The sequence below is a fragment of the Heloderma suspectum genome, chromosome 3 (genome assembly GCF_057233095.1).
Source record: "Heloderma suspectum isolate Gila_16-S chromosome 3, 16-S_ref, whole genome shotgun sequence".
Classification (NCBI taxonomy): Eukaryota; Metazoa; Chordata; class Lepidosauria; order Squamata; family Helodermatidae; genus Heloderma; species Heloderma suspectum.
The window spans coordinates 194,249,265-194,276,736 of record NC_139460.1 but is presented as its reverse complement, the minus strand read 5'-3'; the positions used below and the strand labels follow the sequence as shown (position 1 = coordinate 194,276,736).

Here is a 27,472-nt window from a genome sequence, read left to right as displayed (position 1 = left end):
ATGGGTAAAATGTACCTGCCAACATTTAAAAAGACAAAAAAGGACACATATGGGAAGTGGAAAGACGGCCAAGTAACAAAGGAAGAGTACAGGCAGGTAGCACAGAATTGCAGGGATGGCATCAGGAAGGCTAAAGCTGGGAACGAGCTGAGGTTAGCGAGGGATGCTAAAAGCAACAAAAAGGCTTTCTTCAGCTACGTGCATAGTAAAAGGCAGAGGAAAGAAATGGTGGTTCAGCTATTAAATAAGGATGGCAAAATGATAACAGATGACAAAGAAAAGGCAGAGGTGCTCAATTCCTACTTTGGCTCAGTCTTCTCCCAAAAGAGGGTCTATGACCGCCGCCCCCCCCGCCCCCCGGCAAAGGCGAAGTACAGGTTGAAGGGGCAGGATTGCAGCTTGAGATCGATAGGCATATGGTCAAGGAACACCTAATTACTTTGAATGAGTTCAAATCTCCAGGGCCAGATGAACTGCATCCTAGAGTAATAAAGGAACTGGCAGAAGAACTCTCTGAACCGCTGTCTATTCTCTTTGAAAAATCATGGAGGACAGATGAAGTGCCAGATGACTGGAGGAGGGCTAATGTTGTCCCTGTCTTCAAAAAGGGTAAAAAGGAGGAACCTGGGAACTACAGACCAGTCAGTCTGACATCAATCCCTGGGAAAATTCTGGAGCAGATGATCAAGCAATCCATCTGTAAGCACCTTCAAAACAATGCAGTGATTACTCGAAGCCAACATGGATTTGTCAAGAACAAATCCTGCCAGATGAATCTGATCTCATTTTTTGATCAAGTAACCTCCCTTGTGGACCGTGGGAATGCTGTAGACTTCATCATATACCTCGACTTCAGCAAAGCTTTCGACAAAGTGCCCCATGATATCCTGATGAGCAAACTAGTTCAAAGTGGGCTAGATGAAACAATGATCCGGTGGATCCACACTTGGCTACAGAATTGGACTCAGAGTGCTTCTCAATGGGATCTTCTCAAACTGGAGGGGGGTACCGCAGGGCTCAGTCCTGGGCCCAGTGCTCTTCAACATTTTTATTAATGACTTGGAGGAGAAGGTGCAGGGAATGCTGATCAAATTTGCAGATTTCACAAAATTGGGTAGGATAGCTAATCCTTTGGAAGACAGAAACAAAATTCAAAGTGATCTTGATAGACTGGAGCACTGGGCAGAAAACAACAGAATGACATTTAATAGGGATAAATGCCAAGTTCTGCACCTAGGAAAAAGAAACCAAGTGCACAGTTATAAGACGGGGGATACGTGGCTCAACCACACTACAAGCGAGAAGGATCTTGGAATTGTTGTAGATCGTAAGCTGAATATGAGCCAACAATGTGATGTGGCTGCAAAAAAGGCCAATGCTATTTTGGGCTGCATTAATAGAAGCATAGGGGCCGCGGTGGCTTAGTGGTTAAGACGCTGAACTGCAGACCGGAAGGTTGGCAGGATAGCAGTTTGACACCTGAGTGCCGCGTGACGGAGTGAGCTCCCGTCTTCAGTCCCAGCTCCTGCCAACCTAGCAGTTCGAAAGCAAGAAATTACAAGTACATAAATAGGTACCGCTTTGGTGGGAAAGGTAACAGCGTTCCGTGCACCTCGGTGTTCAGTCATGCTGGCCACATGACCACGGAAGTGTCTTCGGACAGCGCTGGCTCTTCGGCTTAGAAATGGAGATGAGCACCACCCCCTAGAGTCGGACATGACTGGCTGAGGACACCTTTACCTTTTACCTTTCATAGAAGCATAGCTTCCAAATCCTGGGAAGTACTAGTTCCCCTCTACTCAGCACTGGTTAGGCCTCATCTGGAGTACTGTATCCAGTTCTGGGCACCACATTTTAAGATGGATGCAGACTGTCAGGAGCACCCTAGCTGCCTCTTACAGTCTACTCCAATAGCCAACTCAAGACACAGACAAAAGGATTCTTTTCAAGGCTTTAATCCTTTTATAACTTAATGACTCTTGCAGATGCTAATCATCAGCGACTAAGCAAGGAACAGCACTGGGGAAAGATAGCAGAGTAGCCTATGCTCCAGGTTAGGCAGTTGATCCCCGTTTGAAGGAGAATCACAGGAAGACCCTGAACTTATGGGCTAGGGAGAGATCCTCCCTCTTTCCCTTGGGTCCTTGGGACGCGACCGTTGCTTGCGTGCCAAACAAGCGCTACACCTCCTTTCCGCGCCCTCCATCTGTTGTCGCTCCCTGCATCGGCGTCGCGCGTCCAGCAAGCCCCACTCCAGCACTCTCTCGCTGCCAGGGTCACTATCTATCCCAGGAATGCTGGCAGGAGGAATCTCTGCCAGCTGCTGTGCCTGTGAGAGATGAGCAAGCTCCTCTCCCACGGATTGCTGGTCCTCCTCAGAATCAGAACTGCTCTGGGGTTCTATCGGCTCAGTTTCCACCCTGACACAGACAAACTGGAGAGGGTTCAGAGGAGGGCAACAAAGATGATCAGGGGAATGGAAACAAAACCCTATGAAAAGAGACTGAAAGAACTGGGCATGTTTAGCCTTGAGAGGACTGAGGGGAGATAGGATAGCGCTCTTCAAGTATTTGAAAGGCTGTCACAGAGAGGAAGGCCAGGATCTCTTCTCGATCATCCCCGAGTGCAGGACATGGAATAATGGGCTCAAGTTACAGGAAGCCATATTCTGGCTGAACATCAGGAAAAACTTCCTGACTGTTAGAGCAATACGACAATGGAACCAATTACCTAGGGAGGTGGTGGACTCTCTCACACTGGGGGCATTCAAGATGAGGCTGGACAGCCATCTGTCAGGGATGCTCTGACGTGGATTCCTGCAATGAGCAGGGGGTTGGACTCGATAGTCTTGTAGGCCCCTTCCAACCCTACTATTCTATGATTCTATGATTCTAAAAAGAAATTAGTTCCTTTCCCAATCCAGAAGCCACCATCCATCCCATCTCATACTGAAATTATGTATATTCTCAAATGTTTGGATTTATTCAAACCACATTCCAAAAAATGTTTAAACAATTTCATGCTGTTATATTTTAAGGTCAAAACATAGTCCTATTGGTTTTCTCTGCTCAGTTTCTGGTTTTCCTGGCTCAGTTTTGAAGCAGTTGTAAATCTTATCTTATTCATGTGGATTAACCTCCAAGGTCTTGCAAATGTCATTTGTTTATCATACAACACAGCAACATTGTTTAGGAATTCAGTGAATAGATACACTGCAAAACTATAGATCAATAGTTTTCAAACTGTGCTCTGGAGAGCCCTAGACATCTAGCCCATCATGAATAGTACATTTAGAAGCTGGATTTTACACAAAATTATCTGCAACCTGCAGGGGTTCCTCAACAAACAAGTAAATGTGGAAAAAGTTCTGTGCAGCTAGAAAATCTGAAAACCTCTCCCACACATGGAACTGATGAGAGGAAAAGTAAATTTAAAAGCTACTACATAAGATCCTAAAGCAGCCTTCCCCAACCTGGCGTGCTCTAGATGTATTGGACCATAATTGCCATTGGCACCCTCCAGATACGTTGTGCCATGCTGGCTGAGGATGATTTGAGTTGTAAGATAACACATTTGGAGGACTTCAGGTTGGGGAATGCTGTCCTAAAGATGTTCAGAAAGTCAATCTGCTGAACTGCAATGGTCTATTTGTGAATTTTAGATTCCTGTGGTGACTCCTCTTGGGTAGTAGAATTCACTGCTCCTTAAGGAAAGAAGATGCATTCAAAGAATATCCTTTGTTCATGCAAGACAGACGAAGCATTAAGAATAGAAAGGAAACCCATATGTAGAGGATTAAAAAAAAAACAGAGGAGGAAAAAAACACAATCCCTTGCAGACAAAGTGGTGCAACGCTATTGTAGTGAGACAAGGACGGAACTATTTGGCAAACAACCACCATGATTCTTACAACAGACCTTTGGAAATATCTGAATGATGCTGAGAGCTGCTTGCCTCTACCCATCAGCATTTTTCTTCAGTATCAAGTATCAGCCTGTACTACCCAGATTATGACAAATACCTGATTTAGGGAAACTGACTGCTAATGGTTAGAAACAGAAGCTGAGGATAGTCTGTCTCCAGCGTAGGATAGTGTGGGATATAATCCAAATAAACACACAAGTAAACTTGATTACTGCCATGCAAATAGTCTATTAACAGGTCATCTGAAGTCACCCTTTGTAGTATTAGGATGGTTCAACCAGAGTCTAAGCACAAACAACCAGCAAAGCTCCTAGAAATCGATCTGAACAGTTCTTTTCAGGGCAGTGACATGGGGCAAAATTTTTCCAGTGCTTTATTTTTCTGTGGAAATGTTTCCATTACATAAGCTCATAAGTAACAATGAATTTGTAAATATTGTATTTACAAGTTGTAAATACAATATTAAGAAAGCTTGGCAGTTTCAAAGTTCTAATGATTTTCAGGTGATAATCCCTAGCAAATATGTGGGAGAACACATACATGTCATTGAAATTCATATATGTCTCACTGTGAAATGGAACTAATAACTAGTGACAGTGAAACTGAAGGTGCCTCAAGAACTTCAGTAGAAGGGAGTTAAACTCTGTTGAAACAGTGGCTGCCAGCATATCACGCACATTTCTTTGGGATCCTACAATTTCTTAGTGTGTCAACACTTTTCAGTACCTTTGTTTTTTCCTTAAACAATGTAAGAGAGGTACATGCTATTGTCTTTAAGTTTTTACAAGTATTGCAATAAAAATGTCTACATAATATAATATTTAAATCATATGAAGTGTTTTATTTTATCCCATCAAATATTTCAGGTCAAATATTTGTGGTGTATTGGGACAAAAACTAACATGGAGTACTTTAAAAAAAGTTTTGTTGTTTACTAAATGCAAGTAAAATGAAGTAAATTAAATCACTCTCAAGGGAATCAGAAACATTTCCAATACAATATGAAAATTTTTCTATGCAAATTAGCTTACTTTGCTTTGGGTGCAATCCTATGCACGTTTAGATAGAAAGAAAGTCCTACAACTTGTAAGAGTTCTAGGACTTTCTCTCTGTCTAAACATGCATAGGATTGCACCCTTAGTGTAATTTGCATAGGAAATTTTTCCAGAAAATTTTCCAGTTGAAGTTTCCCAGTTGAAATTTCCCACATCCCTATTTCTGGGGCAGTTAAAAATCATAGAATCATAGAATAGGGTTGGAAGGGGCCTACAAGACCACAGTATCCAACCCCCAAAATGTGCTAGTTTACTGTAGCTTAAGCCTGAACCCTAAAACCATGGGTTCAGGGTTTTTTTTGACGTTATCTAACTGAAATCAAGGAGCACAATTTGGAATAAGTGTCTCCAGAAGTGGCTGCAATCTTATATGCATTTGCGTTGCTGTCACCCTGAGAGATTAAGGCAGAGCTTTCCAAACAGTGTGCCGCAACACATTAGTGTGTCGGCGGCAGTGTGTAGGTGTGTCGCGCGAAATGCAGAAAATTGTGCGGAAGGGCACCGCGGCGCTCCCTTACTCGCGTTTGCTTCCCTCGGCCCCTCCCCTGGAACTTCCTAAAGCAGCTAATGTTAAAGCAGCTCAGGCTTAGCTGCTTTAACATTAGCTGCTTTAGGATCATGTGGCGTCTTGACGTAGGACGCACGTGACTGGCTGTGTTGGAGCAGTACGCCGAGGTAGAGGCGCGGGGCGAAGAGAGGGGAGGGGAGGCGCCGCCCTGGGAGCAGAGCTTGGCCGACTCTGGCACGGAGAAGTGGCAGCAGCCACCAGCCCTGCGAGATTTCGAGCGCGCCCTTCACGAACTTCTGCACCGCGCTCCTGCGCGGCCAGGCCAGAGTAGCACGCGGGTGGAAACGCCGCCTGGGACTGGGACTGCACCAAGCGGGCCGTCCGCCATCTTGGCCAGTCGGAACGGAGCTCAGTGGAGGCCAGAAGCCTCGGAATCAGCGTGCTCCCAGTCACCCGGGCGAGCGCAGCTGCAGGCTGTCACCCAGTCAACCCACCTGCTGCTGGCTGAAGGGAGGCCACCCTCCCCAACCCAATGTGGCAAACAGCAAGCCACCCACCACGTGGCACTTACAATTTGATTTCTGCCATTTATTTTTATTTTTACTCTGCTGTAATTGTGGATTAACCACCCACCGGCAGTGTACCACCGGAGAGTGCTGGAACTGGACTCTGGATATAGGCATTGCAAATATTTACAGCAATACAGCCTTGTAGTGAGACATATATATTTACACCATTTTTGTTGGACTTTTGCTTCTCTACTTCATGTGTTTCTGCAGCTGAGCTCCTACCTGGGCCTATGTGTCCTAATATGTATTGTAAATACTTTAGTTAATTTTGTTTATTTTTCACATTTTCTTGCACATATTTACATACTGTTACTCATAAATGACAACAATGTATATTATCTTACAAATCATATATTTTTAAAAATATAAATGAAAGGTTTTCATGAGATATGTTCTATCCCCATACATTTCATTATTACAATTTATGTATGTGTCCATATCTCATATAACGGGTTAGTTTAACCTCCGGTTTGCTAGTAAAACTGAATTACCGTGTCACAAAATGATGCATATCTAAAAAGTGTGTCACTAACATGAAAAGTTTGGAAAGCTCTGGATTAAGGTGTGGGAAATTTTAAAAAATTAATAAATAGCAAATGAACAATATTGTTAAAATAGAACACTCCTGTCTCCTTCATTCTTAGCATATAGCCCCTCTTGACAATACTTGAATGTGGCGAAACAATTCAACTAGGATAGCCATAGACAACATATATTCAGCCCTCTCTCCTCCACCCATAGCATATCACCCCTCTTAAGTGCTATTAGCGTCCTCTCTCATTAGTCCCTTTTTGCCTCCATTTCCTATCTCCTTTGCCCTTTTAATCAGCCCCTACTTCTTCTCCTACCCTTTCATTAGTTTCCTCTTTCTCAATACATAGGTTACTTTGTGGCCTTCATTCATCCATTTTACCGACTGAGCTCCCTTGTATACCTACCCGAAGACTTCTTCCTAATCTTGAGCCTGCATCACAAAAAGCTACTCCTGTCTCTAAGGCACATGTGATGTTTTAATCCAAGCCAAACTTTCATTCCACTCACAGAAGATGGACTGCAAGTGTTCTGGCATTTGTTTCCTAAGCAGTTGGAAAATTCATGAATGTTCTATACCATCATAGCAGCTCACCCAAACAGTGTCCAGAGGCTTTATCACAAGTGCAATATGATATAGATATTGTAACTGTACAGCTACTTCAAAATAAGTATGCTGTACCAATTTCTAAATAAGCTAAAGAACTCAGCAAGTGAAGAACTTGGGGAGCGGGGAGAGAGAATCTAGAGCATGGTGAAACAATTCAACTTGGGTAGCTTTGGACAACATAGATTCAACCCTCTATCCTCCCTGCACTCCCTGCTGGTCACGCCCCTGTGCTCCTTTAATAAATACTAGTTAGGACGGTGGGGGGGAGGGCAGCCTGCTCTGAATTTTAGGCCACCTTTGTCTCTGGTTATTATGAAGCATAAAATGTATCAACAAGTGCTTTTAAAATAAATTCCCTTTTAGCTTAATCTTAAGTATATGAAGAGCAGGTCTTGGAAACTCTTTTTGCTTTTTTTTGCTTTTTTAAGTGTGCAACCTTTCTAAAATATACACTCAAGACAGCTTAACAAGAGGTAAAACACCATAAACTATATGCCAGTATAAAATGCCAATTACAAATACATAATAACTGCTGGACTAAAATGCCAAGTAAAAAAGCAGAGTGCTAAAATAATCCATTGTACCGCCAGAGCCAAGACATATAAAACATTCAAATAAATGAATGGCTAAAATTCAACACCAGAAGCCTGCTGGAAAAGGGCAGACCTTTTAGTAAAACTCATCTCTCTCTTTGCCACCCTACCCCACCTCCAAAATCTGAAAAGCCACACCAGTCAGAGTCCTATGAATCATTAAAAATATCACAGCAGCAATATCATGCATCTCATCCATAGGTAAAGCAGATGTTTCATTGTTTGGACCACAGAGATCTGGGGGGCGGGGAGGGATGCTGAAACTTTCTTCTGAGCTCCCACATCTTTTTCTCAACAGACACTCAACAAGTTTGCCCCTACCAATTTGGGGTATATGTAGTGATTTCAAACAAGGTATGGTGATATTGTGCAGCTTAAGAGGTAGGCCCTCCAGCTATTGTGCATTATGCTCTCTTTTGCTGAACAAGTTGCCCGCCACTGGACTCCTTTTGAAGAACAACCTCTTAAGCCAGTCATTTGCTCCAAAAATGGGTGGACTTGGATAGAATACAGAACTCATGCCTCCTTTTCATGTCACGAGCAAAGCTACTCACTGATTCTGCTCCCCCAGAAATAAGACCTGGATGAGTAGTGGATACTGCTTAGTTTGTTTCTAACAAACCTTCACACCCATCTCTTCCTTCTACATAAACAAACCACACACTCAGCAAAGCCTACCTGTCCAAGACTTTCCTCCAAATTGTGGATTGTGTACAGACTTTCCTGCTCCTCCGTGTCTGATTGTGCCAGGGAGCCCATAGATAGGTAGTCAGTTGTCACCATACACCTGATCCCAGTCACATTCTCAATGTGCTGTGGAGGCTGAAGGAATAACTCTGTACTTGAAAAATCTCCAGGCTGTTCATGTTGCCAAGAAGCCCTACCAACAATCTTCTTTGGAGCCATACTTTTTCTTATGAACAGTTAGAAAACAATACCAGAGATGGTTTGTTTAAAGTGAAAAACTAGACCCAAAATTCCAGGAAAAGGAGCAAAACACCACAGCCAGCAACGTAATCAGCCAGCTCAGGACAACCAAGCCAGGGAGGGGGAAAAACACTCTTGAATAGCAGCAGAACCTCTCCTTTACTTTTTTTCTGTAAGTAATTTATCGAAACAGGAAGTACCCAACCCCCTGCCTGCCCCTGTGAAATAGCTCTAGTTAATTCTTTGGGTTTCTGGGTTTTGGTGGGGGGAGGTGGCTGTGTCATCTCACTCTTGTCAGTTAGAAACCAATATCCCAAAGCAGCAAGCATGGGGCAAGATTTCTGGCAGCAAAGCTCTAACCTTCTCAAGAGGAAATGCTCCATTATGTCACACAGACTAAGTTTTTCCTATAAAGACCACTATACATTGTTGAAAAACAACATCTGTGTTCCACCCATCAACTTGCACAGGGCATGATGTTACCGAATGCTTTTGTAAATTCTGGTAACTAGAAAAATAAATAAACAATTTAAAATGTGCAAAGACAGAATGCATGATGGACCAGCAAACAGGCTGTGCCACCATTGAAAGACTTCTCCCTTGTCCCCTTTGACTGAACTCACTGATTTTTAATTAGCAAACTCTGAACATGTCTGGAGGGATCAAAGCAGCCTACATTATTTTTTGATGATTGTTTAGGACAGGCCTGCACAACATGAGCCTCAGCAAGTCAAGTACAGCCATCCAGTCATGTATTGTGACCTTCCAGGTGTTCGACGGCACACCCTCCCTCCCATTTTTTGCAATTCCAGGTAGCAAGAACAGGAGGTGTGAGCAAGACACCGAGAGAGGAATGGATTTGGCTTGGTGGATCATGAATTGAGCAGACCTGGTTTAAGGACAAGCATCATAATAAATAATTTTCAGACTCCCACGTCACAAAAAGCTTCCGCAGTTAATATTGGCCTGGTTCAGAAGCCGTAGCTTACGTATGCTAAACTTCATATTCCACTGAATTAGAGGCAAATTCAAATCAGCTGGCAAAAAAAACAATATGGCACCAAGCTGGCATTTCCAACTAAATCCTCAGTCACCATTTCTTCTTACTAAGCTGGTTTCTCTTTTCTTTCCTCCACTCCGAGCAAGATGGCCCTTTATTATATGCATGTTTTTGTTCCACATATCTTGGAAATTAGAAACTGCAACACAGGAACAAATAACATTTGGGAGAGAATAGAAATATAACCATAAACAGATAAATGCATTACATATGGGGGGAGAGGTTGGGCATTTGAGAAACTCAAGAGCATTTCCCACTCAACCCTGCCTGACAAATGTGCATATTTGGGATAGGTTTTCTTCCTTGTTTGAACTCAATATCTTCACACTGCCCATCCATTTCCCAACTGCCACAGCCAAAAAGGGCAGGCTACCAGAATGGAAAGATCAACCATGGCTGGAATGTCAATCAACATGCCTGTAGCTGACTTGAGAAGCCAAACGTGGCTGGCTGTTATCAGTGCAGCTTTCCCCTGAACATGCTTCACTGTGGGAGAAGCACATTCCAACAGACAGACAGATGGGGAAGAGAGAAAGAATTTGAGGTTGAAGAGGTCTCATAAAGCTAGACAGACACAAAGATATTTTGGAAGAGCCCAGCACAATGCACAAGACATCCGACTGCTATAGCCTTGACATGTTTGCTTCACAGTGTAGGTGGATAGTGACACTGTGACTAGTCACACTTACCTTGCCTGAAACAACCAAATAAATGGAGACAGATTTGACTGCACCTAATGTTCTGTTTCAATATCTCAAATAGAAACAATACACGTGAAACATTCCGCCGTTAAGAGCAGAGGTAAACACCATATTCCATAGCATGGGCAACATCCACAGCAAAAGGCCTTATGTGCATTTCACATAATTTGCATATTTTATATTACTCCTATTCTTACAAAAGTGAATGTATTACAATAGTTTTACTCAAGAATGATTACCCTCAGAAGTGAAAAATATTTGGTAGTCCTAGAAAAATCCTGATATATACATTGAGAACTCATGCTTTCATAGTTTCTGAGCATTCAGTATGTTCCCCCTTCACATTTTCAAATGTATCATTGCAAGTATGCACATGATCCAGCCAAAGTGAAGCACTTTTAAGTCCCCTTAATCTAACTTTGGCACTGTACTTAAGTCTCTCCATTGAAATCAGTAGGATGTAAGCGTGCCTCACTTTGGCTGGACTGCATCGTTTGTGTTAAAGGAAAAGTGGGATTCTTGAGATACTAAGACAATCCTATGGACTATAGAAGGTGTGTGTGAGGTATATGCATATGTACGCGTGCAGCTGCAAAGGATGTATATTGCTTATTTCTGATTTAGTGCATGCTTGGCAAGAAAAACAAAAGGAGGGAAATGTTAAATTGGTGGCTATAACTGGCAATGTTTCATATATTTTGAATATGATAATATGAAAAATATTTCACATTTTGTTGGGTCCACTGAGTGAGACAGTATTGCTTGATGACATGTTGTGTAACACCTCCTACCTTAACATGAAATGAGACTCTTAGCTCTCAAAGGGCTCCTAGTAGCAAAGTACTTCTGGGTACTTCTTTCAACTTACTTACTGGAACTACATGGCCATTTCAGCACACTATTCACATTCTCCAAGGGGCAGCCCATCATACTATAACATGTATCCACGCAGACAGTTGAAACAGGGATATTCTATTGGTTTGTTAAGAATACAAACACTTTTCCCCCTAAATGGTCAAAATAACTCAGTAATCCTTACAACTCCCCTGTAATGTGTGTGTGTGTGTGTGTGTGCGTGCGCGCGCGCGCGCGCACACATGTGCGCATAGAGAGAGAACAAGCAGAGTTGAAAGGGGTCTAATAAGCTAGTAGCCTTCAACTGTTTCAGAAATGGAATCCACCTTAAAGCCCAACCTCCAACCCTCCCAGTTTATCTATATCTATATAGATATATCTCCCCACCCCTGCCCCCTTTGTCCCACTCTCTTGTTTATCTCCTCCTCTCAAAGAGAGATAAGAAAATGTTGGTAATCCTGGTGTTACCTACTTCAGATTGGGGTGTAACCCCTCAGTTGAAGACCAATACAACAAGCTTGCTAGATCCCTTCACATAACATAACTATGGGCATACATAGTGAATGCAGGGTAGAAATCCTTGCTGGTTGTCTGAACACCCTTTTTTTTTTGTTAAGTCTTTTGTATATATTCGCCCACATACAGTATAAGGCTTTGGGGGTGGGGGACACTCGGATGCACATCCAGATTTCTGCAAAAACAGGGTCTTCTCCATTCATGTGACTGTTATGGAGAGCTCTATGCTGGCAGCCTACCCCCACCCCCCACCCCCACCACACAGATGCACACAATTATCTGAAGCTGTGCCTATACACTGGAACCCTTTATTTTGCTTTCCTCTTTGTGTTGTAGCCATTGTTAATCCTACTCAGAGTAGAACCACTGAAATGAATGACTTAAATTCATCATGAGTAACTTAAGTCCCATTCATTTCAATGGGTCTGCTCTAAGTCGGACTAACAATGCCTACAGTCCTTTGGTTGCTGTACCGAGAGAAATATGCTGATAGGTATTTGCAAGACCTTTTGGAAAAAATTGCTAGAGGTAGTTCAATAGAGGCAAGTTAGGGGGAAATGTCCAAGGGAATAATTACAGCCTATCGGGGCCTGCCCAAGACATTTTGATGACTGAGGCAGAAAACCCAAATGGCACCCTTTAATTAATTAACATGGGCATCATGCTCTTCCTGTGCAGCACCAGTTCATCCATGATGTTTGGGCAGGAGAACTATCCAAGAGATCACTTCTCTCCTCCCCCTCTTTTCTTTACTCGGACACCCTTAATCCACCTTGTCTCGTGACAGGGCCGCCTCAAAATACCTCAGAAAATTCATCATACAGTCTCTCAACTAGCATCTTCTCTCTTGAGAAGGAAGGTGTCTAATGCATACAGCAAGGGCTAAAACATCATAAATTGAGTACACAATTTTCCACTGGAAAAACTTTACGACAGTCCCACTTTCACAGAACTTGTTCCCATAGTTAGCCCAGTATGCTTGGCAACAGGCAGACCACACAAGCTACTCTCCGGCTTTCCGATAAGATTTTTTTAAAGGCAGCAAATAATGTCATCCTTCTAATCATTTGGTTTTCTGTTGTGAAAGTCCCCTTGCCCTCTTCCCACCTCCTATCTAAAGCTTTGGGCTTATATTTATCTTTAATTGGGAGGGGGGGAAGAGTTACACAGTTTTAAAGCAAGTCTGAAAACATTTTATCCATAGGAGGATGGTGTCTTTGTGTCAGAGTGCTGTCTGAACTAAAAAGAAAGAAACCTGCCTTAACCCTCTATTGTAATCTGATCCACTTCAAGCAGAACACAGATTATCACTTGTACTGCTTTGCAGGGTGGGGGTGAAGGGCAGGGGTGGCTGTCTGTCTTCTCGGAGCAGTGGCTGCTGCCAGCGAGTCTCAAAACGAGTAGCAACTGTAAGCCACAGCAATACTTGCCTTTACCACCGGCTTCACTCTGTGTTAGAACAGTTAATGGCAAAACCGCATGCATCTTTTCAGGAAAGGAAATCTTTAAAACATTTTAAAGTGTAGGTTTAGAAGTAGATTTGAAAAGTGGTTAGACAAGACTGTGAATTCCAATCTTCCAAACAGAAAATAGGTTCAGAGAGGAAGTTAAGTTTACATTTCACTTGATGACTCCAAGTCCTAGGATTGTGACAAAGTATTGAAAATTCTCTCTACCCATTTTCTCCACAACATGTATAACTTTATAAACCTCTATCATGCCCCTCTCAGTTGCCTCTTTCCTAAACTAAAAGGCCCAAATGTTTTGCCTTTCCTGTCAGGGAGCAAGGTTCAATACATTGCTCATTTTGTTTGTCTTTTTCTGCACCCTTTCCAGCTCTATAATATCCTTTTTGAGGTGAGACAACCAGAACTTTGTTGTTGTTGTTCAGTCGTGTCTGACCCTTCGTGACCCCATGGACCATAGCACGCCAGGCCTTCCTGTCCTGTGCTCTCTCCCGGAGCATGCTCAAGTCCATATTCATTGCAGTGGTGATGCTATCTAGCCTTCTCATCCTCTGCCGTCCCCTTCTCCTTTTGCCTTCAATCTTTCCCAGCATCAGGGTCTTTTCCAGGGAGTTTTCTCTTCGCATTAGGTGGCCAAAATATTGGAGCTTCAGCTTCAGTATCTGTCCTTCCCATGAACACTCAGGGTTGATTTCCTTTAGGATGGACTGATTTGACCTCCTTGCAGTTCAGCGGACTCATAAGAGTCTTTCCAGCACCACAGTTCGAAAGCATCGATTCTTCGGCGCTCAGCCTTCCTTACAGTCCAGCTCTCACAGCCATACATTACTACTGGGAAAACCATAGCTTTGATTATACGCACCTTTGTCGGCAAGGTGATGTCTCTGCTTCTTACTATGTTGTCTAGGTTTGCCATAGCTTTCCTCCCAAGGAGCAAGCGTCTTTTAATTTCATGGCTACAGTCACCGTCTGTGATGATCTTGGAGCCCAAGAAAATAAAATCTGTCACTGCTTCCATTTCTTCCCCTTCTATATGCCAGGAAGCGATGGGGCAAGATGCCATGATTTTAGGTTTTTGAATGTTGAGTTTCAAACCAGCTTTTGCACTCTTCACTTTCACCCTCAACAAGAGGCTCTTTAGATCCTCTTTGCTTTCTGCCATTAGGGTGGCATCATCTGCATATCGGAGGTTGTTGATAATTCTCCCGGCAATCTTAATTCCGACCTGTGATTCATCCGACTCAGCGTTTCTCATGATGTACTCTGCATATAAATTAAATAAGCAGGGCGACAATATACAGCCTTGTCATACTCCTTTCCCAATTTTGAACCAATTGGTTGTTCCATGTCTGGTTCTTACTGTTGCTTCTTGACCCTCGTACAGGTTTCTCAGGAGACAGGTAAGGTGGTCTGGGACTCCCATCTCTTTCAGAATTTGCCACAGTTTGTTGTGATCCACACAATCAAAGGCTTTAGCATAGTCAATGAAGCAGAAATAGACGTTTTTCTGGAATTCTCTTGCTTTCTCCATGATCCAGCGAATGTTGGCGATTTGATCTCTAGTTCCTCTGCCTCTTCGAAACCCTGCTTGTACTTCCGGTAGTTCTCGGTTCACATACTGCTGAAGCCTAGCTTGTAGGATTTTGAGCATAACCTTGCTGGCATGTGAAATGAGCGCAATTGCGCGGTAGTTTGAATACTCTTTGGCATTGCCCTTCCTTGGAATTGGAATGTAAACTGACCTCTTCCAGTCTTGTGGCCACTGGTGAGTGTTCCAAATTTGTTGGCATATTGAGTGCAGCACTTTAACAGCATCATCTTTTAGGATCTTAAATAGCTCAGCTGGAATACTGTAATCTCTGCTAGCTTTGTTGTTAGTAATGCTTCCTAAGGCCCACTTGACTTCACTCTCGAGGATGTCCAGCTCAAGTTCAGTGACCGCACTATCATGGCTATCAGGGACATTCAGATCTTTCCTGTATAGTTCTTCTGTGTATTCTTGCCACCTCTTCTTAATCTCATCTGCTTCTGTTAGGTCCCTGCCTTATTTGTCCTTTATCATGCCCGTCTTTGCACAAAACGTTCCCTTGAGATCTCCGATTTTCTTGAAAAGATCTCTAGTCTTTCCCATTCTGTTGTTTTCCTCGATTTCTTTGCATTGTTCATTTAAGAAGGCCTTCTTGTCTCTCCTTGCTGTTCTCTGGAACTCTGCATTCAGTTGGAGAGATCTTCCCCTTTCTCCCTTGCTTTTCGCTTCCCTTCTTTCCTCAGCTACTTGTAAAGCCTCATCAGAGAGCCACTTGGCTTTCTTGCATTTCTTTTTCTTTGGGATGGATTTCGTTGCTGCCTCCTGAACAATGTTATGGACTTCCGTCCATAGTTCCTCAGGCACTCTGTCTATCAGGTCTAATCCCTTAAATCTATTTGTCACCTCCACTGTATATTCATCAGGGATATGATTTAGGTCATACCTGAATGGTTTAGTGGTTTTCCCAAGGTTTTCAGAACCAGAACTTTACACTATTCCAAATGTGGTCACACCACAGATTCCTATAAAAGCATTATTATAATGGCTTATTTTCAGATTTATTTTTAGTCCCTTTCCTAATATCCAACATGGAATTAATCTTGTTCATAGTTGCCATACATAGAGTTTTATCATTTCAGTGAGTCCCCCGCCCCAAGATCTTTTTCCAGTTACTCACTGCCAGTTCAGACCCCACCACAATATATATATATACACAATTAGGATTTTTTTGCTGCAATGTGCATCATTTTACACTTACCTATACTGAACCACAGTTGACATTTTGTTGCCATTGATTGATTAATTGATTGATTGATTGCATTTCTATCGTGCCTTTTTTCCTCCAAGGACCCAAGGCGGCATACATAATCCTCCTCCTCTCCATTTTATCCTCACAACAACAATCCTGTGAGGTAGGTTGGGCTGAGAGTCTGTGACTGGCCCGAAGTCACCCAGTGAGTTTCCATGGCCAAGTGGGGACTAGAACCCGATCTCCTGGCTCCCAGTCCAACACTCAAACCACTATACCACATTGGCTCTCATTTAACCAGTTTGGAGAGATCCCTTTGGAGCACTTTTCAATCTGTTTTTGTTTTTACCACCCTGATTAATTTTGTGTTATCTGCAAACTTGACCAGCTCACTACTCACCCCTAATTCCAAATCATTTTAAAAAGCACTAGTCCCAATACAGATCTTTGAGGGGAATCCCATTTCTTACTTCCTTCTGTTGTGAGAACTGTCCATTTATTCCTACTCTCTGCTTCTTGTTCTTTAGCTGGTTACCAATCCATAAATAGACCCTTCCTCATATCCCAGAATGCTAAATTAATTCAAAAGCCTTTGATGGTGGCTTTCTCAAAAACTTTTTGAAACTCCAAGTTTACAATGTCTATGATATCAGTCCTATCCACATGCTTGTTGACTATCTCAAAGGACTCCAAAAGGGTAATGAGGCAAGACTTCCCTATGCAGAAGCCATGCTGATTTTTCTTCAGCAGGTCTTGCTCTTCTATATGCTTAATAATTCTATATTTAATAATACTTTGCACTAATTTACCCATTAATCTAATTGGCTGGTAATGTTAATTTTTAATTGGTCTATAACTCCTATAACATCTTTTGTCACCTGTATTTGATCCAGTTCTTCAGATGTTCTCCCTGAAAAAAATTGGTTCAGGTACATTCCTCCAAGTAGTTTAGGCATAAATTATGATGTATCTACTTCTTTTATCTCAGTTGTGTCCTTATGTAGGTATTTGTTTTTTTAAATTTGTGCCCTAGACCATTATGATAACTTACTCATGCAGGTTATGAAGTTTCCAAGGGATGGTGTTTCTATGCATAACTTTTAGCTAGCTACCATTAGGGAGGGTGACACAGTTGGTATATGCAAATCCTTGCCCTTCCAAATGGTCCTAATTCCATGTAAATGAACCTCAATGGCCCTTTTCCTCCTCCTAGGAAAAGCCATTCTGGGAAGGGGCAATTCAGAGTGGAGAAGCAGCAAGAAGACAAAGAGGCCTAACTTTTGCAATGACCAACACACGGGAAAAACTCAAACTGAAAAGCAGCTGGGGGCAGCAATTTGGAGCAGGGGTGGGAGAGAATAAAGTTCAAGGGGCTAGATTTGGCTAGGGGACCGGCAGACAACAGCTTCTGTCCTATAAGTATGGCTAACCACAATTATGATACCTAAAGAAGGTTTTATCCCCACAATACTATGAAATGTATAACTTATTACTCAACAATATCTCACAACAATATTGCAGTAATATCAATTCATCAAATGATGGCTGTGCAGTCTCTCAGTACAATGTCTCAAATCGAATGTTCAAGTTCATTCAGTACTTTCGGACTCAATCATGAATAATGCCACAATGACATGCAGAGTGGATTGCCTCAGTGATCCATAGCATCACCTTGTGCAAGGCAAGCGAGAGCAAATGTGTCCCGTTGTTCTACTGTCACATGAGAACGTCCCCCCAGAAGTACTAAAAGCACCACACACACACAGCCAGTGCTGGATCAGACCAAGGGTCCATTTAGTCCAGTATTCTGTTCACACAGTGGCCAAACAGCTGTCAACAAGGGACCCCCAAAGAGGACATGAGTGCAACAGCACCCTCCACCCATATTCCCCAGAAACTGGTATACACAGGTATACTGCCTTTGATACTAGAGCTAGCATATAGCCATCAGGACAAGTAGCCATCAACAGCCTTATCCTCTATGGATTTGTCCAATCCCTCTTTAAAGCCATCCAAATTGGTGGCCATCACTACATCTTGTGGAAGTGAATTCCATAGTTTAACTAGGTGCTGTGTGAAGAAGTACTTCCTTTTATCTGTCCTGAATTTCCCACCAATCAGCTTCATGGGATGACCCCAAGTTCTAATATTATGAGAGAGGGAGCTAATTTCTCCCTATCCACTTTCTCCACACCATGCAAGATTTTGTTCACCTCTATCATGTCCCCATTACTCGCTTTTTTCTAAGCTAAACAACCCCAGCTGTTGTAACGTTCTCTCGTAGGGGGGATGCTCCAGCCCCCTGATCATTTTGGTTGCTCTTTTCTGCACTTTTTCCAAGTCTACAATATCCTCTTTTAGGCGCAGTGAACAGAACTGTACACAGTATTCTAAGTGTGGTCACACCATAGATTTGTATAAGGGGAGTATGACATTGGCAGTTTAAAATCTCAATTCCTTTCCTAATTATGCCCAACATGGAATGTGCCTTTTTCACAGCCATTGCACACTGGGTTGACGTTTTCACTGAACAGCTAGCTCAGATCCCATCAGCTTATACTTGAAGTTATAAGTTGGGATTTTTTGCCCCCGTGTGCAATAACCAAGCAAATCTGATCACCCTTCTAATGCATGTGAAAAACACTCGGGAATTACATGTGTGTGGCTTCTCACATTCACAGCCACACACATCTTGGTTTTTGTGAAATGGTTAGACCGTGCCTAGGCTTTATTACTTCAGGCTTACAGTAGCCAAACACTGGTATGGTGGAGTGGACAGATGCAGTGTCAGATTTAGACTAATAAAGCCAGAGTTCAAATTCCCACTGAGTCAGGAAACTGACTGAGTGACCTTAAGCCAGTCACTATCCCTCAATCTAACCTACCTTGCAGAGTTGTTGTGAGTGATGATGGTAGGAGGACACCTCATAAAATGCCCTGAGCTCCTTGGACAAAGGGCAGAATGTTAAACAAATACAATTTTAAAGAATAGCGAGTACTTGTGAGGCCGTGTACAGGGGCAGAAACATTATCTGGATCACTACAAGGAAATATGAGGGGCCCTCTCCTGGAAAACTAAGGAGTAGCGTTCACAACCATGGGCTCATGTTCAGAAGATACAACATATATGCTATGAGAAGCACATACTGACATGCAGTGCTATGGGTGCTTTCACCCATCTGGTTTTTCTAATGATACGTCTTTCGCTTACCTGTTTTATGCACTGCAGCCGATCATTGGTCTGCTGTATGTGCCGGTCCATAGAATTCATTTTGATTGTCTCCACTTGGATTCTACCTGAAAGCCATTAAAATCCCTCGAGCTGCAAGATATAAAAAGAAGAACATCAATCATTAAGAGTGAAAAAGTAAAATACAGTCCTGCAAATGAATGAGATCCTGGATGCTACGCAGTAAATGCTTATCCTCTGTGGAATAAATTTTGTTCTGTTTCAGGAGAGCAGGAATGTTCTCTTGGAAGCAAAGTATTTTTATTTAATAAGTAATCATAACATTCCAAAGTTACATAATACAGGGGCAGCTATAAACCTAGGGGGATCCTATGCCAAGTCTGGTACTGTGTCTCCCCCAAGTCTGAGGATGAACCTTCATGTCATTGCCATCACTGTAATTCACAATGTACTCCTCCTCCTTTTTTCCTCCTTTTTCTTGTTTTCCTCCTGCTCCAGCCATTTTGGTGGTTGAGGGAGAAGGGAAGAAAGTGACAGGCTGGTTACTATTACTGGACTGGTGGCAAAAACTAGGATACCTAGCATAGATGGATGCACCACACAATGGCTTTCTGTAGGGCCAGAACGTGGAGATGAATATTGACGTAATTATAAATTATAATCTATATACAATGTATAGAAAACTATAGTTACAAAGTTACATTGATTCAATGTGTGAAACCTTTTTAAGCACACACAAGGTTCCTATATCAAATGTGGCCCAAACTAAGTTTTGGCATAAAGTGCAAGGAAAGAAATGTGTTAAGAGGCTAAGAACATCTGCACATGTTCTAGATGAGTCTATTCCCCCACTTTTTGTACATTAAAGTGACAGTCAATGTTCACCAGTGTATATCTGAGTTTTCAGACATTTAGAACAATTTCAGACATTCATTTTAACACATATAATGCAAAACTTGGCTTGCAGAAATACTGAAGGTTTGTTTGCTGTTACAACAGGCTTTTCCCATGGATTTTCTCTTTGTTCTGGGTCCAAAAGTAATGGAGACACAGACACAGTTATGCGCTCAATACAGTTATGTCATCAGAGAAGAAACTTAGAAATGGCTAGGGTAGCCCATTTGTGGGACATACATTTTCACACATGTCCAATATAAATGAATTAATGGCTGTTTAGCAGGAGCAGCAACAATAGCTACTCTGTACTTTTCTAGGAACGAGGAGGAACACACCTTTTTTCAGAAACCCAGTTGCACTTTAATGGTGCAATCCTATGCATATTTAGGTAGAAAAAAGTCCTGCAACTCCCAGCATTTCCCAGCCAGCCATGCTGTCTGGGGAATGCTGGGAGTTGCAGAACATTTTCTGTCTAAACATGCATGGGATTGGGATCGCACCCTAAGATGCTGAGCCTCCCACACCACATTCTATTCAACGTATGTGGCTGCCAGAGATTGTCAAATAATTGGGCCCGCTATTGCCTAACCCACCTGGCAGCAGCTATCTGCAGTCTTTCAGTTAGAGCCTTTCCCATCTTTTAACTGGAGATTCCAGAGACTGAACCTGGGTTGTTATGCAAGCCAAGTACACGCACTATCACTGAGCTATGCCTCCCTACTCAAACTACTGCACTACTTGCCTCTCCCATTACGCCTTTCAATTCAAGCCTCTCTGATAGACTGCAGTGTTATTATTTAAGCCCTGAAAGGGAGCCTATGATCTCCTTGATGGTGGTCTGAATGCATCCATGTCACTGGCAATGAATACCAGATCCCAGCACCCAGGTATATCCCATACACTCATGCTGCCTGAAGGTCTCTGTACCTTACTGATAGTGTTTCTTTCTTGGCTCCTGATGGATTAGACTGCAGAGAAAGGAATCTCTCTCTGCTGATTGAGGCGTTATGATGCCAGCTCAAGCTTCTCATCCCTGTACTCCAGACACAAGAGGGGTCAATAAAGCACTCCTGTCAATGAATTATAATGCTCCATGACACAGAAAAAAACCATTTCATATATACAGGCATTATTGCTGGTCTGTGCCAACGCCAGTTTCTCAGTAGCAGATGCAGTCCAAGGACCATTTTGAAAATGCAGATTGATAAGATTTTATTATAAAACTGTGTTCACTCACAATATAGATGTGCTGCTTTGTTTATAGAATCCTCAAACTTTAATCTTTCAACAGAAAGCAGAGGTATTTGCTGGTATGATAAGCTAACCCAGACATGACACCATTTCAGCAAAGATTCATCTTGAATACTACATTATCTGCATTTTAATTCCTCATAGGGGACAGGCAACGCAAAATAAAAACAGAGCACACGCTTTAAGAAAATAATACCCATGTTCCCTAAAATATAACACATTTAACACAAAGTGCAAGTTGGTCAGGTAGGGGATTAACAGTGGTATAACACGCACCGGGGACTACCAAGCAGTAGCTCTGCCAAGAACTCTACCAAAGCTTCCCCAATTCTCTCACCCCCATATCTCTATCCTAAATCTAGTTTTAATAAAATCTCAGAATCCCTGCCAGATTCTAGTGCACTAAAATTATCAGAAGGACTGATGCATACACCTTCTCTCACCTTAAGGCCTCTTCTTTCTCTCCTGCCTCAATGGTGGAGTAAGAGTCAGAAAAAGGCATCTGGAGTAGGCAATGGGACATCAGGGAGGAGAACAACTTTAACCATGATTTTGTGAATAACGTATACCTCTCTGTTAACCTACCCCTTCCAAATTCTTTCTTCTCTTTAACCATCTTACTACATTATTCAGAAATCAGCTTAAAATGATCAACAGCTCTGGTCAAAACTCAATAATCACTTAGAGAAAGCCTTCTTTTCCTCACCAGTGAGGTACACCAGACTTTCACGCTGTCATCCAACATTATCAGGCAACTCCTGTTGACAGTAGATTATGGGGCCTACAAAGCAGTAGGGTGATTCAACATACATGAAGAAAATGTCTTGCAGTGAGTAGTTAAAATCAAACAGAAAGACTGGGAACAAAAATTACACAGTGGTTTGCCTGGCCAGTGTAGTGGGAAGTAATCTGGAGTTTTCACCACCAGAAACCCAGTGCCATGTTGGAAATAAAGGTTACTAATAGCAGCAGCAATGTAAATAACTAAGGGAGCAATCCCATGGCCCCTAGACATGTTCTGAGGGGCCACAGGAGAGTAGGGACTCCCCCTCCCCTGACCCCTCACAGCCAGCTAAGAACCATGCCAGCTGGGCTCCAAATTTGGAAAATCAACCTTGGAGAGGGGGAAAAGTGGGCATTCTGGTGGGCAGGAAATTGTAGAGGCCCGGATAAAGCTATCCTGAGTCTTTTCCCGCCTCCTTCCCTCCCCTTCTGACGCACCCTTGCTAGATGGGCAAAAAAGCCCATCGAGTGAAAAATGCAACGATTGAAGGAGGGGGTGGTGAAGATTGCCTTTGCTGCTCCTCCCGCCCTGCTGGTTTCAGCCCGTCAGGGCACTGGATACACGGAAGCCTCCAAGTTTGGAGGCTTCCGGCTCACAAGGACGCAACCCACAGGATTGCGCCCTAAGCCCCACTGGAAGGACAGACTAAGCCCCACTGGAAGGACTGGGATCTGGTTAGGTAGAACAAATTATTATTACTAAAGTAAATTTCAGGTAAAAAAAATTAAACATAGCACAATACAACTTGCAATGTAAAATCCTTTATCCACTTCAAGGATAAACAAAACACACATATAAATTACCCTAGCACAAACAAGCTGGTCTTGCAATCCTCCCAGAAAATGTTCCAGGATCTTATTTGGATAAGACTCTAAGGCAGCACTTCCCAAACTTCTGATAGATGATGGTCACTTTTTCTGAGCTGAAACTGGAGGAACTTTTAAGTATTATATTCCCAAGAGTTTACATTTAGACTGTGTAGGAGTCGCTACCCTTCTCATTTTGTTTATAAATTACAACCATAACTTTAACCTGGAATACCCAAAGTATTTGCCACATGAAATAAAGATTTTAAAAAATTCCACCCACACTGGAGGCTATTTACTGTGTCTCTGCATGATGTACTACTCTGGAAAACCGGGAGAAATCTCCCCAGCCAATCCGAGGGCTTTGAAAAATAACACACTCCCCCCTTTCCCTTACCTTGGTAGTGTTGGCAGAAAGAGTAGTCAAGGTGCCTAAGGAAGAGAGCATAAGGACGGTTTCTTCCTCTCTTCCCTCTCTGTTGCCCCATTATACTGGCTAACAGTGTGAACTACAAATTGGAGCTGTAGTTCTTCCAAGGGCGTTGGGAGGCCTAAACATCCCATAGTCTTCCACACGCTGGAAGCAAGTGCAAGGGGGCTATGGCGAGGGCAAGGAGGAAGGGAACCCTCTGCTCTCTTGCTTCCATATGTGGGCTTCCACCACCAAGGGAAGGGAGTGGGAGTAGGTGGGATGGCTTTAAACAATAGGGGAGGGGGACAAAGATGGCCAGGAGGGGGACACACACCAGAGAATTCCCCTCTGTCTCATATCAAAATCCAATGTTGAAGTGAATCAGGGGCTAGTAAAGTTCACTTCCATCTTGAAGTTGTTGTTGTTATCTTTCCCTTGGGAGTGAGAATGAAAGGAACAGCTTTTGAAGAATTCTAGTCAATTTCACCATTCTATTGTAATATAAACTAGGGTAGTGGTTTCTGAACTGTGTTCTGGGAAACCATGGGTTCCTTGGAAGATTGTCAAGAGTTCCTCAGTGAGAAGATCAGCAATGGCAGACAAGTTTACCTAAAAGAAAGTTTGTCCTCTGTTATTTATCTTCCCCTGGAATGCGAGACGCAGAGCAGTATTAGGTTTATTCCAAGGTGAACTCCCCATTCACACAGGACTATGGCAAGGTCCTGCCCCACAGGAAATGAAAGGCACCTCACAACTTTCCCCAGAATTCTTTCCGATGCTCAGGAGTGCTGTGGCAGATGCAAAGGAGCAAACTGGAAAGGGGTCCCTGAGGACAGGAACTTTAAGAGGGTTATGGAGATGGTGACAGAGGAGGCTGCTCTGCTCTGAGCTCCGTGGTTTGTTTTTAGTTTGTTTGGTTTTATCCTTCTAAATGTTTTAAAATTGTTTAAATGCTGCAGTTTGTTTGGTAGCATTAATTGTTACAGGCACTGAGCATATTTACCTTATCTTTCTCTCAAAGACTCTTCAAGGACTTAAAAGGTTCTATCCCCACTAATTGCCATAAGTCGCTTGGTTGGGAGGCCACAGCTGTGTTGTTCCTGATCTTTTACAACCGGAAGTTTTAAAGTTTTAAAGCAAATACGACTTGGGGCCTTGCTTTCTTTTAGGGAGTGGCATGGGCTCTGTATTACAAACAAAACCCCTCTTTTTCTTAACTTCTAACTTCTAATTTCTTAATTCTTAATTTTAATTTTTAATCCTTTTAACCCTTTGGGGGTAATCTTTGCTGGCCTCTGCTGAATTCTACGATACTAGGGGAGCTGAGCTAAACAACTGTATAATCATACCTAAAAACAGCAAAGATGGGGAAACTTAGAAGACCCAGAAGTCAAGACAAGGATGATACTGTGGTGCTCCCAAGTATTAAACAAAGCAGAATGGGGAATTATCTTTGGCCAGTGGAAGCCAAGTCCGACCCTGAGAAGTTTGCAATTCCAGTTGGGAACCGTTTGGACACTTTGTGCTCAGAACCGATTGTTCACAGATCTGGGATGGGAGGCTGGCAAGGCTGGCAGTGTGCCTCCCCGTCCCCTTTTTTGACCAAATAGAAATTGACCCTTGGGACAGCAGATTTCCTGGCGGAACAATGTTTGTTGACCAGCCAGACAGTTCAATTTATTTATAAACAGCTAGATAACATAGTGGAGAAACTGGATTGCTTATTGAACAGGCACCCCTACATCCCTGTACTCCCCAATATCCATCTCCAGGAAAGGCAGGGAGATACCAAGCAAGCCCCTTATAATAATTCAACGAAGGGCAAAGAAACGAGAATTTCTGCCCCCTCAAGCAACTTAATACTGAGACCATGTGAAATTGTCATTCACCTCCTGCCATACAAGGGCCCATACCCAAACCGGAGCTCTGTGTTTTGGGTCAGACAATGTCTGAAACTACTACTGGGCCCTGCTTCAGGCAATATAGATTTAAAATCAATCAAGAGGCTCCTCAATAATGGACATGCTACAAGGATCCTTTTAATTTTTAGCTCCCAAAGAATCCCAGCACTGATAATGGAGAAGAGAGATCAGCTAGCCCAGAAAGGGGTGCTCCTTCATCGGCACTTTAAAGACACAACAGTAAGACCCCTGTTGGTATCTAAAAAGGAGGACATGAAAGTTTTCATGTCCTCCTTTTCCTCAAGAAATTTCCTCAAGAAAGAGGAAATCTTTCTCTCCTCTTTCACCCAGACCCATTTTCAATTCATGTGGCTGTGATGACCTAACTTGGTGGGATGAGCCAATCACAATGCCCACTGGAGACATAATAGTATTGGAGGAAAATTTTTAAGGTCCCTGTTCAAGCAATATCAGATTGGAGTAAACCAGCTTCTAAGAGGCCAGCCTCAGATTATCTGGACTGGGCCGAACCAGCAGAGAAGATCTGATAACTACCTTCCATAAACTTCTTAATAAGGAACAATGTAAAATCATGAACAAGTTAGAAAAATTACAGACCAAGTTAAGTCAAATACAGATGTTTAATCATCAAAATACAGGGGGATCCATTGTAGATCAACCTTCTCATCCTAAAGTGATTTCACCTAAATTTAGATTTAAAAGAGAAGGTAGAACTAGAATAGATAAATCCATGGATGTAGAGCTGTCTAAAGAAGACGTCCCTATGCAAACAACAGAAAGGAAGGGTGCACTCGAGACAATTGGGGAGACAGAGAGTATGGACCCCTCTGAGAGAAACAGAATTTATATCAGGTCAATATCTACCAGCGAGGGGTGGACGGCTTATAGATATTTGGAACCACAGGAACTGGATAGCAGAATTTCAAACTTGCAACAAATATCTGATGTGAATGAGTATAAACATATGGGACCAGTCCAGGTGCCTACTGGTAGCGTTTTTTAGACACTGCAGGTCTCCTAGACAAGATAGACTAATAGCAAAACAGCCTGAATCTTTATTGTGTATTCTGTCTTGAAATATGGCAGGCTGGACAAATAAGTTTATTGACCCTGAATTTACCCCCTATATGCAGTCATTTGACCTGCTATGTTTACAAGAAACTTGGCTCATAGATGTTAAAGATATTCATCTGCAAGGTTTTAAAATAGTGGCTCTTCCAGCTCTAAAAACATGTAAGCATGGGCGTGGAAGTGGAGGCCTGGCTGTCTTCCTCTCTATAGATACACAGCTGGATATAAAAGACTTAAAACTAACAAATAATGGATATATTCAGATGGTAATAGTGAATATTTCAAGAACCAGCCCTGTTATTTGTCTGAATGTATATATGCCTCGTAAACCTATAAATCAGCATGCCAAAAATGCCTGGCAGGATCTGGAACAAGTGCTACTATGCATTGGGGAAGTATTCCCAAGAGCAGATGTTTTGTTATGTGGGGATTTCAATGCTCGAATTGGTGAAAATAATGAACAAATGAGTAAAGTTACTATCTTAAAAAATGTTAATATCCCAGATAGACACTCACAGGACAAGTCCATCAATAAAAATGGGCAAATACTCTATTCTATCGCATACAAACACCAGTTACAATGTTTCAATGGAGGGCCATTGGATAGGACAAATGGCCACTATACTTATTTAACCCAGAATGGGGGCAGCGTGGTTGATTACATCTTTATGTCACATAATATTTATTCAAAAGTCCAATCCTTCTACTTAGAGGAACAGACAGAGATCACTTTTCATTAGTCGCAGAGGTAGAAAATATAATGATCAGTAAGCACCTTAACCCTTCACATCCTATGCAAGGCACCCACATTGGGGAAAGATGTATTAGATAGTTATTACCAGTGGCAGATGAAATAAGGCATATTCTGGGGAATCCAATTATGATGAAGCTCAGAGGCAAATTCACAAATAAGGCAGGTAATTACCTTCGCCTATACCAGGCCCTGCTGGAAATTTTAAGGTCCTCTTTGGTAAAATCTGGACATCAGAAGATGAAACCCTGCACACAATCCTGGTTTGATGCAGAGTGTAGAAGTAGCAAACAGTC

The 27,472-nt window shown here is 42.5% G+C and overlaps 1 protein-coding gene across 2 annotated transcripts in view; it reads right to left on the bottom strand.

Annotated features, from left to right (window-relative positions):
- ZMIZ1 (zinc finger MIZ-type containing 1) overlaps positions 1-27,472 on the bottom strand; it is a 556,702-nt gene that overhangs the window by 244,546 nt on the left and 284,684 nt on the right. The window contains exon 5 of one of the 2 annotated variants that reach the window (XM_084845236.1): positions 19,304-19,414. In XM_084845236.1, the coding sequence (XP_084701362.1) occupies positions 19,304-19,363 (60 nt within the window). In that variant the 5' untranslated portion in view covers positions 19,364-19,414. Of the gene's footprint in view, positions 1-8,468; positions 8,697-19,303; positions 19,415-27,472 lie in introns of those variants that run through there. The other variant, XM_084845235.1, reaches the window with a different exon arrangement.